General features: G+C 46.4%; 1 protein-coding gene across 1 annotated transcript in view; it reads right to left on the minus strand.

The window, feature by feature from the left end:
• The window catches only part of LOC147979798 (uncharacterized), a 45,282-nt gene extending 36,090 nt beyond the window's left edge, over nucleotides 1-9,192 (minus strand). Inside the window, exons 1-4 of the mRNA XM_087515349.1 lie at nucleotides 8,928-9,192; nucleotides 7,398-7,444; nucleotides 6,996-7,160; nucleotides 6,594-6,913 (exon numbers count right to left, since the gene is read on the minus strand). Of these exons, the coding sequence (XP_087371475.1) occupies nucleotides 6,594-6,913; nucleotides 6,996-7,160; nucleotides 7,398-7,444; nucleotides 8,928-9,192 (797 nt within the window). The remainder of the gene's footprint in view (nucleotides 1-6,593; nucleotides 6,914-6,995; nucleotides 7,161-7,397; nucleotides 7,445-8,927) is intronic.
• Between the last annotated feature and the right edge of the window lie 9,427 nt (nucleotides 9,193-18,619).

Genomic DNA, 18,619 nt, shown 5'->3' on the forward strand with positions numbered 1-18,619 from the left:
TCTCTACTCTTATAAAAACGGATTTGTTGATGATGGTGTGCCTGCCATCCTGCATTATAGGCCGTCTGATTTATATCTGGCGGATAGTAAGGAAACTTTGATGGTTGAAGTTGGCAACAATCATGATTGTAGATTCTTATTGAAATAGAGAAACGAATTCAAATATAGTTCGAATTGCAGTGGTAGTATAGACATTTGGAATGCACTAAAATGTTGGTATGAGTAGGTTACATGCATTATACAGCAAGCAAAAAAATTTAATAGGACATAACATGGATTCATACTCCCTCCTTCCATCTACATAGGGCGTAATGAGATTTTTAAGACCGCCTTTGACTATTGACAAGATTAATAGTACATGACATGCACAATGTGAGAATTATATCATTGAAAGAACCTTTCACAGACCAATTTAACGGTGTGCTTTGTGTAAGTTGCATGTCATATATCATTGCTCTAATATTTGGTCAAAGTTAGCATTGAAAAATGCATTAGGCCCTATATAGATGGAAGGAGGGAGTAGCTTTGAATAGCATTTGTATAGTAAAACGGGGCAAGACTCTCTCTTTGTGTGGTGTGAATAGTTTTATTTTTTCGTTTGCTTTTTGGTTGAGGGAAGTGCGAATTGATTTGGTACGTACAAGTACAATATTACGACACGTTAGGCTTGTCCCTGAAATTCAACCCGTGTCTTGTTATATCCCAAAAATTCAGATATCGTGCTCCCAAAACTGGTGCCTTCACAACCCGCGCCTTGCTATCCCGAAATTACAACGCGCGCGAAAACTCCCTCTAGTTGCCAAATCCCGACACGCGAAATCCCCCTTCTAACCCTGAGCCAAAAGCGCTGCTAGTTCAAATCGGTGGGGGGTACTTTTGTAACACACCCTACATTTTGGACAAGCGCGTTCCTAAGTCATGCTTCACCCCTCCCATCACCCCCTTTTCGCCATTCCAAATCCCAGGCTGCCATAACCTCTCCGCTCCAGCCACGAAACCCCACCCTCCTCCGTCTGCCACGTCACCGCTGCCCCGCCGGAGCCTCTTCCCCGACGACGTCGTCCACCGCAACAGCTCGATGTCCCTCGTCCACATCCCCGGATGAGGATCCGTCATCCATCTCGCCGTCCCGCCGGTTCAACCGCCCCGTCCTCCACCTCCAAGGAGCTGCTCCGACGATCGCCTCATCTATCGCGGCTACTCCATCCCCACAGTGCCGCCTTAACCTGCTCCACCGGAACCGCAGCATCCTCACCGACTCCTCGAACGAAGCCGAGGCCTACTCGGCGCCACCAAAGAGGTTGTACACTCATCGCATCGCACCTTCTCCTTAACTCGACCTCCTGCCGCCGACGGTGCTCCATCCTGCACCCCCATGGAGCGGCTACCTTGAAGCCGGCGCCGCGGGCGACATCTCCACGACGGCTCTCCCCCAGTGCGAGGCCCCTTCGGCGACGGCATCCATACCAGCCGGATCTGCTACTGCTGCTCCGGCTCTCGCTCGCCCAGCTGCTGCTGCTGCTGCTCTCCCCCTCGCTTGTGCTGCTGCTCTGCTCCGATTAAGCCACACTTCAGTCGACTGAATCGACTTTTGGGTCAGTCGATTTTCAGGGGTTGGGGGGCTCGCCGGAGTTAAGGAAGAACCACCCGCAGCGGGGACGGGGGCTCGCCGGAGAGGTACCCCACTATCTATCTTAGGGTTCAGGGTGGGAGGCAGGGGGGCTAGAGGGCAGGCCAGGGCGGCGGTGGCGAGTTGTTTCGGGGCGGCGAGGTGGCGCTGGGGCCGGCGGTTCGGCTGGTGGTGGCTGGCGGCTCAGGGGGGTGCAGGTTGAAGATGAACTGCAGGCCCTCCCTAAACTACATGCCAAGTGCTTGTGTGCTACCATTGCATTCAGTTTCGATAGTAGCATTAAGATTCCACAGTAAATTTCAGTTTTGACAGTTAAGTTCAGAGTCAACAGTTTTTACCTCATCTATTGTAGTTAGGTGGTTTTTGGTGATGTTAATTTTACATCCATTTTACATCATCTATTGGAAATGCTATTAGAATCCCACTTGAGATTGACGATGTCTGTCTTGTGCTGCTTCAGCCTTGACGTCTTACGGCTCACCGGAGCTGCTCCAACGACAGAATGATCCATCATAACAGAGCAGTGCCCTGGACACCGTCTACAGATTCCTCAGATCTTCCTCCACACCTCCGACAGCCACCTCTGCCTCAACTACTTCAGCGACCAACCCAATGATGCTGAGGTCGACACGGCTACGACAAAGAGGTTGTACACTTGTTGCATCACTTATTACTATACATTCACGTCGATCCATTAGGGCTATTTTGGTTCAACAGAAAAACATCGATCCACTGGTTGTTACTATCACTCTAAATTTCTGCATGCTCTCCTTACATAATCTCACCATATTTTTTTCGTATGCATGTTAGATATTGTACACAGTCATGCTAAACATGTAGAGAAAAAGAGAAGAGTTTTGCGCGGCAATACAATGTCATGCATACATCGCTCCATGGTGGGTTCAATGGAAAACCCTCCCCACCCCTCTCCAGATTGTAATCCAGAGGAAGATATCTGTTCTGAGGTGGATTCGGACGCCGCTGATCACTCCTATTTACCCCCCAAGGTGTTTGCTCTACCTTGGCCTGATGATGTTAGTCATATCATGCATATGTTGCCTTGCAGTGCCTACTTTTGACATCATATATGCCATCTGCTTAGTTTAGACATGTTCTGTAATGCCACCTGTTTAGTTTCTCTATCATATATGGGAATTATGCAGTCTCATGTCTTTTAGCCAGCCATAATATATGTGAAATGTGCAATGCCGTCCTGTTTAACCAGGCATCATATATTTGAATGGTATCTTGCCCATCCTTTTCTTCATTACATTTCCATTTGTCGACAATGTTTGTACATTAAACTACTCTTCCTGTGAATCAGCCATTTGGGCAGGAGATGGAAAAATCTGGAGTGAAAACAAGGCCTTCAGAGGAGACAGTGCTACCAGTCAAAGCAGATCTCTTGTTGGGTCCTGATAGCTCCTCAGAGGTGGATTCAGAGACAGATGACCAGTCCTATTCCCCCACTGAGGTGTATGCTCTAACTTGGCACGGTTATACTGCTCATATCATGCATACGGTGTCTTGCATTGCATAGTTTAGACATCATATACACAATATTCAACACCATGTTCTTAGTTCAGACATCATATCGAATGCCCTCTGTTTAGCATATAAATCATATATGTGAATTAAACGATGCGATCCTGATTACTTAGATAACATGTAGGTGAATTATGTCAGGCGATCTTGTTTAGTTATTCATCATATCTTTGAATTACGTTATGCTATGCTATCCAGTTTAGATAGACATCATATATGTGAAATTATGTCATGCTATCCGTTTTAGTTAAACAACATACATGTCAACTATTTCATGCCCTCTTTTTCCACACTATCTATTGCATCTGTCTCTCATACAATGTCTGTACATTCAACTATGTTTCCTGTTTATCAGCCATTTGAATTGGAGCGGGTGATGCCAGTATCTAGCGGACTAAAAACACGGTCTTCAAAGAAAACAGTGCTACCTCTTGGTGGAGATAGCACCTTGGTTGTACATGCACAAGAACCAGCCCTACCACACATAACCCAAACTCTCGCAGATTGTACCCCTACTACGATGGACAGAGAACCAGCTTCACCCAATCTAACCCCAACCCCAGCCGATAGTAACCCAGTTCCTGTTGACACAGCACCATCTCCACCACAGAGTTCCCAAACAAGAGCAGTTAGTAAGGCAGCTCCAGTGCCCAAAGGGCCAGTACTATCACGGTGAACCCCAACTCCACCAGTTAGTACGCCTATTCCTGTGGAGGAAGCACAACCAGCTAGTCGTAGTTTAGCATCTATCGCATTTGATGTTGTTAAATCGTATGTGCGTATCTTCCCATCTTGGAAATATTATACTGAAGATGAAGGAAAATGCCAGTTGTAGGTGTTTGTCCAGGAGTTATGTGTAAGTAATGTTAGTCATGGCAATTACTTTGCTTTGTCCCATACATCCTACCTCCATGATGGTTATAATACAGCAAATTTTCCCATTTTACTCTATAGAGAAGGACCGATTTGGAAACTCAGGATGAGGTAACCTGTGCTAATACCTCTGCTATCTTCAAGAATGCTTGGTGGCAGTATCGGAATTACCTAAAGAAAACGTACTTCACCGGCAAAGAAACTCATCAAATTCCCTTACATTCTCCTGAGACACATTTACTGGACGATGACTGGGAACGCCTTGTTCTGTACTGGTCCCAAACCAAGAATGTGGTAAGGTCTATGAGCTCATTTTCTATTTTTAAGTATTATATTCTTGTGTCTTATTGTACTCTGTTCATGTAGAACAAGTGCATAAACCTGAAGAACAACTGTTCTAATTTAAGATTCCATTGCTACCATAGGACATAGATATATGTTTGTTTGATGCTTTTATTATGTACTAGTACTTGGCAATAGAAGACTTGGTAGTTTAATCCTGTCCACCTTACTAATGAATTGGTTCACCGAAATGAGTTTCATATACTAGTACATGCTAAACTTGTTATGTGTCTGCTTGTTTCTTCTTTTAGAATGCTGACAGCATATTGGGGAAGAGTGCCTTATTAAGAAACGGTAAAGGAAGTAATGCAGATAAGGTTCAGGATAGTGACACATCCTGTCTTGGTTTAGTGTTGGAGTTACTGGCCACTACCGCTTGCACAAGCTATTCAAACTCACTGTCTGAATCAGTTCGGTTTGTTGAGTCTCAACTACAAACTGAAAGACATCGATCAGCTGTGCTATGACAAGAAGCGGAAGGACTGCGGAAGTCCCTCGAGCATTCAGATGCATACTTTCTGGTGCAACAACAAGCGTTGGAGGATTTTAGCGCCAAACAGGACAAAGCTAATCAGCTTGCTAAGCTTATTGCTAGCATGGTGGATACCCAGGATAACGTTTGTTGAGCTCTTCTGAAGTTGTTTCAGCTATGCTCTTATTTTGCTGCCGCGTTTATTTGCACTGGTGGCCAATTTTGACGGCCAGTGTATATGATATGCTGCTTTGTTCCCTATATTTGCACTGGTGGCGAACTTTGATGCCCAGTGGATGTAATATGTGTAATAGCTGTGATAGCCTACCGTTAGTTGCTTGCTTATTTATTTCCTTGTTGTCTTGTTTATTTGTTTGCTTGTAGTCATTGCAGTTCTTTTTCTGCGGTTAACTAGTGGCTGCAATAACCTATTTTTCAAAACTAGGCCACTATAACCATGGGCTAATATTTACTGTAGTGACACTGGGCCTCCTACGGGCCGTAGAAACAGTGGGCCTTTTACGGGCCATAGAAACAGTAGGCCTTCTACGGGCCGTAGAAACAATGGGCCTTCTACGGGTCGTATCATCAATGGGCCTTATACGGGCCGTATGATCGATTGGGCAAACATGGGCCAATAACAGGCCACATTATGGCCGTAAATGGTCTAGAGTTGGAATTGTCCGTTCATGGGCCGACCGTAACGGGCCATCGTTAGTAGGCCGTATTTGATGACGCTATGAAAACGACCCAACGTATTAACGGACCACAAACGGGCCGACTGTAACCACGGGCTGAATATGGCCCACAAGCAGAAAATGACAGTAACGGGTCATAAGTAAACGAATGCTGGAAATGAGCCCAAGAATAAATGGGCTTTGAGAAGGCCGAAAGATAACATGGGCTAGAAACGGCCCAACGGAATAATGGGCCGTTAATAGGTATAAAGTGATACACTGTTCATTACGGGCCAATTTCACCATGGGCCGTTAATGGGTGTAAAGTGATACACTATTCATTACGGGCCAGTTTCACCACGGGCCGTTAATAGGCCAAGAGTTACATAGGGCCTCATATGGGCCGAAAGACGTCATGGGCCATACATGGGCCAGAAGTGAAAACGGGCTGGAATCATATTGGATGGCCTAGATGACGCTACTGGGCCTAATTCGGATAGGGCGTAATGGGCCTTGGGTTAGCGGGTTGTAAATGGGCTATATGCGAACAGGCCGTTAACATGCTTTCCATGGGCCGGCCCACCAGCTTTTGACCAAGTCAAACGGGCCAACCTTTTCACAGGAATGGGCCTCTATTGGGCCGTGCCACGTGTCGACGTATCATAGGCGCCTATCTGACCAACTGACGAACTCACACGTGTTTCGTCCGGCCAATAAGAATTTTACACGTGGAAATTTCCCATTGGTCGGGGCTGTTAACGGGTTATCGGATCCAAAACCCGACCTGATAGCTTAACGGCGTTCCGTTACGGTGGATGCCACGTGTCGGTCACCCTTGACGAAAGCACTTCTGTGACGCGTGATTATCGTCATGGAAGTGGACACTTCCGTGATGATAATTTTGGTAATGTCATGGAACACTTCTACGACAGCACAGGTATGACTATCTTGGTTCTGTCATAAATTTGTCATGGATGTACATGCATGACAAAAAAAGCGACCTACTGTGACAAACACGTATCATCACGGAAGTGTATTTTTTTGTAGTGCATACTGGATCCTGTGCACGAGCATGGGATGCACGGTGCTGATGTGGTGGGAAAGCGCCGGCGGCGAGCCTTTGTAGCCGCAGACGGGCACGGGGCATTTGCAGGACGCGAGTGGACACACGCTCTCGTCATCGGCGAGCTTGCGATAAGTGACGTAGAGCCCACAGCCTTCGTGCGGGCACTCCACCCTCACCGAGGAGAGGACATCGTCCACCGCCGTGTTCCGCATGTCGAAGCCACCGCCGCACTCGCACTTCTGGCACTGCCGCTGGTTCTCGGGGCGCTCGACGCGATAGTCCGCATAGGCCAGGTGCCCTCCCTTGCACTGCACAAATCAATCAAACAGCACATCAATCAAGAAGCCTGCACCTTGATCTATCAGCCGAACGGATGAGGTGTATTCGAACCTGATACACTAGAGGCTTCAAGGCGCGGAGGCACAAGGGGCAGTGGAGCAAGGTGAGGTCCATCGAGACCATAGAGAGCTCCGTTATCGGGTCATGTTCCATCTGCATGATCTCGCCCTCCTCATGCACAACCATCTCTTGCTTTAGGGCCAGGGCATTACAAAGCTTTACCGTCACATATTCATACTACTTCAAGGTGCATTAAATCAACACATGCAAGTATCAAAAGGAGAGTCACAGCATGCATGTATGCATTGTAATTAATGCATCGGTAAACGCAAATTATTGAAATATATCGAGTGCAGTGCTTTGATGTGTCGCGTCAACTCGTACAACAACGAGAAGTTTGCTTACTACAACGCCCCCTCCCTCATGGATTGAGCTCCGGTGCCTTAACTGCACCTGCCTTTGGCTGTATGACAGGTGGGCCATCCACCTGTTGGGCCCACCTGTCATACATGCAAAGGCAGGAGCAGTAAGTCAATGAAGCTGCATCCCTCCCTCGCCCATGAGCATGGTGGCTGGCAGGACTAGGAGAAGCTTTCGCTACATGCTCTCCCTCCCGCACGCGGTGGACATGCAGCAGTTCATTCGGTGTCAGATGGCCAGAAGCATACTGTACTACTCCTCCACTACAGTAGTATTCCATCATTGTTCGACTTCCCGAAGAGGCAAAGAGCCAAGCGCAGCCCGGACACTAGTGTGGTAGTTTCATGTGTAGAGTAGTCTAGGATAGCGTGTATCGTGCCTCTAAGCATAAAATCATTGGGGTCGACTACATGCTATGAGGCCATCTCGAAGCTTTTTCTGATTAAAATAACTTCTGGCCCTACCTGTCATCCTGGTGATTTTAGTTTGCATAGTCATCTGGTCAAGACAGGAATATATATTTTAATTTGTGGTGGGGTAAATGTTAGAGGTTGTAGCAAATATATTGTACACTATGGGTCTTTCAGCCAAGTTTAGAGGTAACCATGTGGGGCCAGTGCTATGATGTGTCACGTCAACTCGTACAATGAGGAGAAGCTTGATTTTACTACTACACGCCTTCTCCCTCGCCTATGCGCGCAGTGGATCGCAAACAAGGATAGGCAACAAGCTATCCTTCCCGCACGCGGTGGATAGACATGCAGAAGTGGATTCGATACTGTAGAAGTAGTAGTAGTAACATCATTGTTCGTCTTCTCGAAGAGGCGAACAGCCAAGCGCAACCCGAATGTGGCAGTTGTGAACCTTGGAGCACGCATATAGCCAGGCTCTTGCATGAGACAAAATTGCTATGTGAGCCTTGTAAACCGGAAAGGAGTATTTGCCTTTCTAGAGATTTCAACAAGTGACTAGACTACACCGAGACGGAGTACATATGGAGCAAAATGAGTGAATCTACACCGTAAATAAATACGTAGTTCTCTCATTTTCCTCTCTGCCTTGGTCACGATGCACAATATTGAGTAAACTAGTACCGACTAGTCTCTTTTTGACACGCATTTACGTTTTTTAAACACAGTACAGAGGCAAGCGCTCATATACACGTGCATACACTCACCCCTATGAACGCACACACGCACACCCTACTCCTATGAGCACCTCCGAAAGACTGAGCCGGCATATCATCTTGAAATTTACGAAGTCACCATAGGCACCTCGTCGTCAACGGGAACATCTCCTGACACGCATTTACATAGATATGGCTTGAATGCCAAGGAGGGAGAGGGTAGCGGTTCCTGAGACGTTGAACGCTCAATGATGCATCCTCAATTAGCATGTAGAGGGAATTAATTGGAGAAGCGGAATAGAGCCAGCACGATGTGAATGCAACAGAGTTTGAACTCTCATATAAAGGCGCCCCACCACTCCAATCCATCTACTCCTAGTCTCTGTGCAACACTGCTCACTCCAATCCAAGACCAAGTGACCAGAAGCCACAAGCACCTATGGAGGCGATGGACGCGAGCGGCAGCCGGCTATGCCAAATCATCCAACACGCCGGCTTGCAGCCCCGCACCACGCACCGTTCCCAGATGGTGCTGGCGACCGCTGGCGTCGTAGCCCTTGCCGACGCTGGCTTCGCCTCTCGGATGGACGACATGATGGTCCACTCCATCCGCAAGTTCACCGCCGTTAAGAAGCGCGCGGACGACCTTGCCGTACTGATCCAGCCCGCGCGCCCAAGCTCCTCATTTCCTACCACCCTCATCGTCCTCCATGGTGACGAACTCTTTCAAGCCCTAGTAGCCCTATAGGTGTCGGAGGTCACAACAAAGAATGTGCACCTCGAGGCCGCGCTCGCCGTGTAGCGCCTCGCCATGCAAGAAACTGTCGACCTGCACATCCACATCTATGAGGAAATCGTCTACATAGGCCACTACAAGGCCAGCAATGACAGAAAGACGTTGGCCTTCTTCTAGCGGCTGGAATCTTTAGACGCCATTGTTCAGAAGCACGTCGACCTAGCCACGAAAGTTGCTGCTACTTAGCCGTCATTCGGTGGGCTGGTGCCCTAGGTCGAGGAGGTGGACGTCGTCGATGGATGCATCTCTTCTTCTTGCCTCCTGTAACTAGCATGGCGTCGCCTCGTGGCCTTAATGTTTTATTACTATAGTACTCTCTCCGTTCCCAAATATAAATCCTTCTATAGATGAGTGAATCTACACTCTAAAATGCAAAGGAGACCTTCGTTCCCAAATGCAAGTGACTACATACGGAGCAAATGAGTGAATCTACACTCTAAAATATGTCTACATACATCCGTATGTTGGATTCCATTTGAAATACCTAAAAAGGCTTATATTTAGGAATAGAGGGAGTGTATGGCATATTTATTCCAGTCGTAACATTTTCATTGTGAGGTGGGGACGCAGTTGAGCAAACCGACCATCGGCAGATCCCCACCCCGCCCACTGGGCGTCGGCTGAGTTTAGAATTAGAAGAGAGAAACGAGGGAGAAGAGCTAGCTGTAGCACGGACGCTGTTGTCAGATGGGACTCGTGTTGATAGAATAGGAGTACTGAGCACTCGTACCTCTTTTTTTAGGGAAAAAGTAGTTGTATGTCTAGTACCACTAGTTGGGTGCATGTGACCTATACCTGTCATCACTTTAGGTCTCCTTTTCGAACCGCAGCTACGCTTCACAGTACATTTTTTTCATGCATTTATCCTCCTATATGTACTCCTAGGCTATTTCCACATGCTCCCTTTCGCCGACATGTGGGACATAGAGCATCTGGGTCGTAGTGCATGCACGACTCGGAGCATATGCTGGGGTACTTTACATTTCAGACCTCACGAATTACATGCAAACCCCCCATGGAAGAATAAATAAATGGATGAATTAGTACATGAAACCGGATTATTTTCGTAGAAACTGGAGCACGTTCGTTAAATTTTGGACATAACATGTTTATAGAAAACGACCGGACCTAAACCAGTCTAAGGGCCTCTTTGATTCGCAGGATACTGAAAACACACGAATGGGGAAAGTATGATGGTGATGAACCGAGACGATGAGAACTCTAACTCAGTTAGAGGTTAGAGTTAGATTCTAACCCTGAACTAACCCTAAACCAAAGAGGTGTATGGATGGCAGGGTTAGATTGACAATAAATGCTCTTTCTCAATCATTGGACTACTTTGGAGACTATTTCATGCCGGATTTGGTGTGGTCGGCTCTTGTGTGGCCTCCTCCCGCTCACAATTGACATAAACGAACCATCTTTACAAATCAAGCATGCAAAACATGATAAATTTTACATTGTCCATACAAATGAGATATCCCACTTAAACATACAAGTCACCAATCAAAATTCACAAAAAATACACTCCATGAAACAAATCATGAGCTAACTCATCACAGAAGTCATTCACGATGGGGAGGGAGCCCGGAGCCCCTCACGCACCCAGGGAGGAGCTCGTCATCGTCCCTCTGGAGGAAGGCTCTATAGAGCCCAAGCCCCGGGAACCCCTCCGACGTCGGCGCTTGCGAGTTGAGGTCGACACCAGCATGGGTAGCAGAGCCGCTTGCCGACGACAGCGAACCGAATCTTTGGGCCTCTAGAAATAATGCAAGCCTAGAACTGAAATACCTAGAAAGGTGAACTGAATCTTTGGGCCTCTAGAAATAATGCAAGCCTGAAACTGAAATACCTAGAAAGGTGAACTGAATCTTTGGGCTCTAGAAAGATTTATTACCTCCTCAAGAAGCATCAAACAATTCCATGCATGCACCACAAATCTATACCAAGTTTAATTGGGATCTACATTTCCAAATCAGAATTAGCGCTAGAGCGAGCAAGATCAATGATATGGCTGTGAGACAAAGATGGAACGAACAAACTCACCCCTCTCACGACCTCCCTGGTAGATGCGCTGCTACCGCGCACGACAGAGGGAGAAAAATGACCGGTGAAGGGGGAGCGGGGCGAGCTTCGAAGGATGGAGGGAGAGGGCGGCCAGAGGAGAGAGTGGGCAAGTGGTGGAGCGGCGCTTGGGCGGGCAGCCCGATGGGGAACAGAGAGGTGTCGTGCGAGGGGGTGGAGGGAGTGATCTGGTGCGGGCAGGGGAGATTTTTTTGTTCTCTTTTAGTGGGCCCGAGGAGAACTAACCCAATTAGAACCTCTCCACTGGGCTAATTTTTTTAGCTGGGTTGGAGAAAACTAGCTCAAACTAACCCCTCCTATTTGGATAATTTGAGGCTATTTCAACCCAAACTAGCTCTAACTCAGTCCAAACAAAGAGGAGTAGTACTGTACATGCTACTGTATGGACCATAGCACATTGTTATTTATGGCCATATCACCACATTGTTTTCTACTGCTGGTTCACTGGGCTGCTGTGGTTCGCACTGCTGGTTCACTGGGCTGCCGTGGTTCTCACTCCTCTGACATGAGTAGTAGTAGTACTAGTATATATCGCATGATTCTTTGCTCCTTCTTACTATGTACTTCGCCAACATGTGGGAGAGCCAGCATCCGGGTCGATGTGTCATGCACCAGATTAGAGTGCAGAACGGAAGGGGGGCATCACCCCGGTCGTAGCGCCAGTAATTCATGACTATAGTGAGTAGTCATATCACAAGTCATTCCAGTAGTAACGCACCGTCAAATCGCACGGCCCGACCTTTCAAACAATAAGTAAGTTGAATCCGATACTCCCTCACCCTCCTCGCCTCTCTGTCAAACTGCCTATGCAAAAACTGTCGCGCGTACTGCCCAGGAAAAGCCCCGCCCTCAACTTTTAACTACGGGAAAATGATTCGAGCTTGTTCGTTCTATATAAATACTAGTATTGTATGTTTATTCACCCGTGGGGTTATTCAATGAATGGAGGGTCGGGGAGCACAAGTAAACAATACTACTAGTAGTAGTAAGTAGGAGTCCTACAGTTAGTCACCTTAAATAGAGAGTTTCTTTTCTTTAATGCCACGTACACAAATTGAAACGCTTGTTGTGGAGAGAAAAATATAATCACTCCACTATATATGTACACAGGGGCCTGAGTGCCTGCTTTACTAGGGTTGCTCTCTTCATTCTCTCATCCTCTCCATATCTAAACAAGATAGCGGTAGCGACATTTTCTCTTTGCTCACCGCTGGTCACAGATCCAGCCGGATCCCTTCGGCTGGTGTGTGTAGAGGACTAAAAGGTGAATCGTTCACGCGGTCATCGCCGGCGAGGGAGGAAACCCACAGCTGCCGGCGGGGCCCGATCCTCTGCCCATGTCGTTCTCTCCGACATAGCGCCCGCTCAGGAGGTCCGACCCTTCTTCCTCCCTGTCGTATTGTGCGCAGATCAGACCTGTCGCTGCCAACATCCCGACGACCTGCAGGTACAAATTCTTTGAAAGCGGCCTTGCTCTACTGCCCAGCTCCCCACGTGTATGCATGTGCATCTTTTTCTACTTCCATCAGCTCTTCCAGATCCACCTAAATTTTTAGTATTATTAGAGGTAAAGCTACTTCATGCATTCGAATCTAGGACTTGGTTCAAACAACAAAGAAAGGGGGAAAGTCGTAGCATGAATCTAGGACTTGATTCAAAGAGAAAATAACGGGGGGAAAGTAGTAGATACTGGATACCCAACCGGTCTCGTGGTTGAAAATGGAAATAGTGGGATAACTCAGTACAAACTAGATAAGGAACAGATATATTATTGGTTGAAAAAAGGATAGAAAGTGGCGGTTGGTGGACAAGTCAACAGAGTATGTCCAAGATTAGATTTGCTGCCCTCACATAGTAAAAGGTCTCTAGGATTAGATTTGCCGCCCTCACATAGTAAAAGGTCTCCAGGATTAGATTTGCTGCCCTCGCATAGTAAAAGGTCTCCAGGATTAGATTTGCTGCCCTCACATAGTAAAAGCTCTCCAGGATTAGATTTGCTGCCCTCACATAGTAAAAGGTCTCCCGGATTAGATTTGCCGCCCTCATATAGTAAAAGGTCTCCAGGATTAGATTTTCTGCCCTCACATAGTAAAAGGTCTCCAGGTTTAGATTTGCTGCCCTCACATAGTAAAAGGTCTCCAGTATTAGATTTGCTGCCCTCACATAGTAAAAGGTCTCCAGGATTAGATTTGATGCCCTCACAGAGCATGAACAAACTCGGCATCACCACTTTATGCCTCCTTGTAGGTACATTGTGTTGATGTGTCCACTGTCGCATATCCTTATACCAACCTTTTGTTGTTGTTAATGTAAGGGCGCATGTAAAATGAAGCGATCACACTGTTACCTTAAGGACATGTCTAACCAGTGTTATTGTTAATCTAATGCCTCCAGTGATATGATGCAATTAAACTGTGTTATAAATGGTACTCCTGTTGTTTTCCCCAGTATGATAAGTAAGTTGCTTCTTTACGCTGCTGAGTGACTTGGTGTCCTCACGGTCCCATGCCCTTAAACCAACTCTTTAGCTGTTGTTGATTTACTGTATCTGGTAAACAAGCTATGCCACCATTAAAGTAATCCCATATTTGACGAATGTCATAGTTGATCGTAATGCTTCTGGTAACATGAAGCATTGCTGACATTTTAAAATCTCTACTATCCTTGCGTGATTGCCATGAACATAATTAAGATGCTTCTTTTCATTTCGTGTATGTTTCGTATATTCTTATTGACCAACAATTGTTTACTTTTCTATCTTTTTGTGCAGATAGGGATATCCATTTCACCTTGTTGCTATTGTGACCTTTTGGTGAACTACACAAAACACTTTTTTTGGAATGAGTGTCTTGTGCAGTTCAACTAAAATGTCACGTGGGCAACATCTCTCAATTTTGGTGAACTGCACAAAATGGTGATTGGAGTTTCCAAAATCTCCATCAAATTCTGCTAGTAATCTCGTGCAACATTTTATTAGCTTTTGCAAGATGAGCCGTCACTGTCACCACAATGGCACTTTATTTTAGTGGAGCTACACAAAAGGAGAAGCAAATTATAGTTGCACCTTACATGAGCAGGACAGCCAACCTTAATGTTGATGAATTTTAGTGCAACTACTAAAGAAGAACCTACCAGCTCATGAGAGAAAATACTTCTTGCTAGTTGAATGATGCAACCTTTGCTTCATTTCAGGTGCACTGCAGAAAAAGGCGCATGCATTGAATCATGGAACTCTAGGTTGGCCTCATCCGAGTGGAGTTGCGGCTTCACCACATCGAGTCGTGGCGGCATAGGGCCCCTCACAACGGTCAGTACTGTCCTTTATCAACATGATTGTGCTTTGTCATGTTGTGCTAATGTTCTATTTTTTAAATAAAGCTATTCTATCACAATCTTTTCTTGTTTTGGAAATAAAATTTGCTTCAACTGGTGCCACTATTACAGATGTTGTGATGGTCAAGAGCATTCGCCAAGTTCTTGGGTTGTATGACACAACTAGCCAAGATGGATTTAATGCCGATATTCAGTTTATAAAAAGGCTCTAATGGGTTGGTTCCGAATCTTGCAAGCTGGGAATCAATGAGATGTGTAGGCATCTTTGTTGTACTTATTGTTTGAATCTTATTTGTTGGTTCTGAATCTTGCAAGCTAGGAATCAATGAGATGTGTAGGAATCTTTGATGTACTTGTTATTTGAATCTTATTTGTTGGTTCTGAATCTTGCAAGCTGGGAAACACGACATGATGATGCAGAGGACAGCAACCATAACAAACAGTTCAAACTTGGTAGTATTGTGTGTGTGAAAGTGCGACAAATGTGCTGATCGTGTGCGTCCTAAGAATAATAATTCTAATTGTTGCGCATGTTGATCATGTGGCACTGATAGAACGAGCCAATGCATTGCTTGTTTTAAGAATAAATTTCTATTAAAGCTAATTAAATTTAAGTAAAGTGACCACTAACACCTGTTATTACAGTACCAACACAGACCCGCTCGTGAACCGACATGTGGACAGAATAGGTTTCTTAATGGAGGCATTTGAATGCACCGAGGGTGCATGTTCTGCTGGGTATGCAGCGGGTGGGGGAGGGGTAGTAACTGTTGTCGCATGTACAAACTCAGTTTACTGTTGAATCTAGTTCCCCATGAGCTGAAAAATGAACTGCTGCCGCCGCCAATCCACTCGTTCACTTGAAGAGACTCCAATGGCGATCCAAGGGGTGAGCCTGCTGGATATGGACTTTAGTAAGGAGTTCACCTTTGATTTTGCCGTTAAGTCCCATGGCTGCACCAAGTTGAATGTGATGTACACCAACGATCTGGACTCGGTGAAGCTCTGCCTCGCTATCTTCAAGCAGTACCTACAGAATGAGAAAGCACAAGGTCGCAGGACTAGACCTTCTGCCCATCCATTTGTCTCCTGACAGGGACCAGCTGATCGCGGTCGCCCAGGTATGCGTGTGGGACGAGGTTCTCATCTACCACTGTTGTAGGGCCATCAAAGGTTCTGGAGCATTCGCCCATTTCATCGGCAGCGCCGACTGCACCTTCGCTAAGGTGGAGAGAAGAAAGAACGCGACGATTCGGCCATCTGGTGAAACAAGCTTGTCGACATCCAGAAGCAATATAAGATCATCGGCAACGGGCAGGAGAAGGACTCCGTGGTTGACCTCGCCGAGACCATCATTGACCCCTGCTATGCCAACATGAAACAAGACAACGATACCAAGGACCTGAACACGTGGGAGGTACCTCTGAATCTAGCCTACAAAACCTACACGGCCAAGGACGCATACGCATTCTACGACATGTATAGGCGGATCTTGGACATGAGGGCGTGTCTGCTTCCTGTAACGGACGAGCACACGGACAGCCGTAGCGTCATGATCAAGTGTGCCAGGAAGATCTAGATGTTGTACTTTATCTATTTATAAGCACCTTTATCATCTGAGTGTTTCGTGCATTAGCCTATGTGTCGTAATTATCTGTTTTGTCCGAAATATTTCTTCTAAGAACCCATTAACCTGTTTGCTTTTTTAGTGGATATTTGCTTATGTATGTAACTACTCCACTCGTCCTTTAAAAGAACTAGTTCACTCGGCTGCCGTGCTTTGAATCTCCTTCCTCCCAACGTATTCCCTTCTCAGGTGGACCCAACAGGTCTCGTACACAGACATATGGGACCAACCACCTATCCATTTGTATTTCTTTATTTTGTTCAATCTTTCGTCCTCTTCCTATATAGAGGCTGGCCATCATAGCCTATGGCGTTAGCCAGGCCATCCCTCTACTCCCACACATTGTCCGGCGGCGGCAGCTCCGTCGGCCCACCTCCACCCGAAAAAGTCAACCCTCATACTCCCCTCCGCTTGCGTCTTCCCCCGCTCTGGTTCGTTCAGTCTGAGGTCTCGACATCGTCCTCCGCCTTGGTGCTCTCACCGCGGCGCCGCCGTCTGTCATTCCCAACATGGTCAGCAAAACAAGAGGAATCGGGAGACAACTGTTCATCGAGAGGCTGACAGTCCCGGGCCCACCAGGTCCATGGCCTAGGTTTTGTTGTTTAACATGGGCAGCCCACGACATGTTTCAACGTTTTTTGGATCCAGCGGGTATCAAGCGGCCTCTGGGCCTCCCAACCTAGCTTGTCTATAACATCAGCAACCCAAGTTATGTTTGTTTTTTTAAGAAGACGCACAGCTCAGTTCTATATTTCTATAAGAATGCAAAACTGAACCTATGTTTTCCCTTCTATAATAGTACACACACACACACACATATATATATATATATATCTTATTTTATTACATATTTATATATATAATAGAAACAATATAAGGTTCTGTTAAACCAGTCATTCGTCCAACCATTTTATAGACCTTCCACTTCCTTTATTTTTCGTTTTCATTAATCCTATATCTGAATTTTCTCCCACTTTCTTTTTTGATGTAAACTGAGTTTTCTCCCAGTACTTTCCCCTAGAACCAACTCAACTGTCCCATGTTTAGCCTAAATAATAATACCCCACGTCCTATTAACTCATCAAATTAAAATGATATTTTATTTTGTAAATTGAAAGTTCTTACAAAATAATAATAATAATAATTGTTTATATATAACTTGGCAAGTTAACTCCTAATGATTGCGTACATAAGCTTGCAAAGATTTTACTGACCAATGTAGTAATCGATGTGCAATCATGTGTTTATGTTTTTATAACATTTCTCCGTCCAGCCCAACATGATATTTTCACCCAGCCCAGCAAGTCCATGGATTTCGAGAAAAATGCAAATGGGCTTTAAATTCTACCATATATATAAAAGAGTTGAATAGATGCTACATCATTGTTTCACCCAGCCCACGAAATGGACTAAAAAACAAATGGACTGGCTGACATGTGGGCCAGTAGGTCGAAGCCTAAGCAAGGCATTGGATTTACATCCAACGGCCGGCATTCTTCTTCAATCTCTCATCTTCTTCCCCAAGCGCTGTCGGGACCGCCTGCTCTAGCCTCCGGCGTCCAGCGGCATTGTTTTGCATGCCTCACAGCGAAACGCTACCCCGCTGACGGCTAGGCCATCCCTCCACTATGCACCTTCTATTATTCTCTACCGAGTGTAGGCCCACCCGCACCCGAACCAGTCAAGTTTCCCACTCCTCTCTTTCTCCGACTCCACTGCCGCGTCTTCCCCATCTCCGAGTCATTCCAATCTGGGGCCTCGCCGTCGTCCACCGCCTCGCTGCGCTCGACGCGGCATGGTCAACAAACGAGAGTCATCGGAAGAGGACTGTACGTGGAGGGCCTGACGGCTTGGATCCACGAGGTCCATGGTCACACGCAAGGAAAGTTCCTCCTTATTAAGCTGTTTCCTCCCCCTGACAGCTGGAACCCACCGGTTGTATCTTCGCACGGAAGGAAGTGCCTCCTTGTTATGCAAAAAAACTATTCCTCCCGATGACAGATGGGACCCGGCAGATTTGGTGGCTGACTTGTGGGCCTGCTAAGAAGGCGTGTACGCAGGGCTTTGTCAACTTAATCAACAAATGATTCTAGCAGTTGGACCGTTGGATGTTAATCCAACAGTCGTGCTCCTTCTTCAACCTCTATTCTTGCTCCTGTCTCTCGTGGGCGGCACCGCGCCAGTGCTGCCATGCACCCGAACCAGTCAAGTTTCCCACTCCTCTCCATCTGCGAATCCACTGTCATGTCTTCCCCATCTCTGGGTCATTCCAGTCTAGGGCATCGCCT

Source organism: Triticum urartu, chromosome 3A, assembly GCF_056163025.1.
Source record: "Triticum urartu cultivar PI428250 chromosome 3A, HENAU_Tu73, whole genome shotgun sequence".
NCBI classification, from domain to species: Eukaryota; Viridiplantae; Streptophyta; class Magnoliopsida; order Poales; family Poaceae; genus Triticum; species Triticum urartu.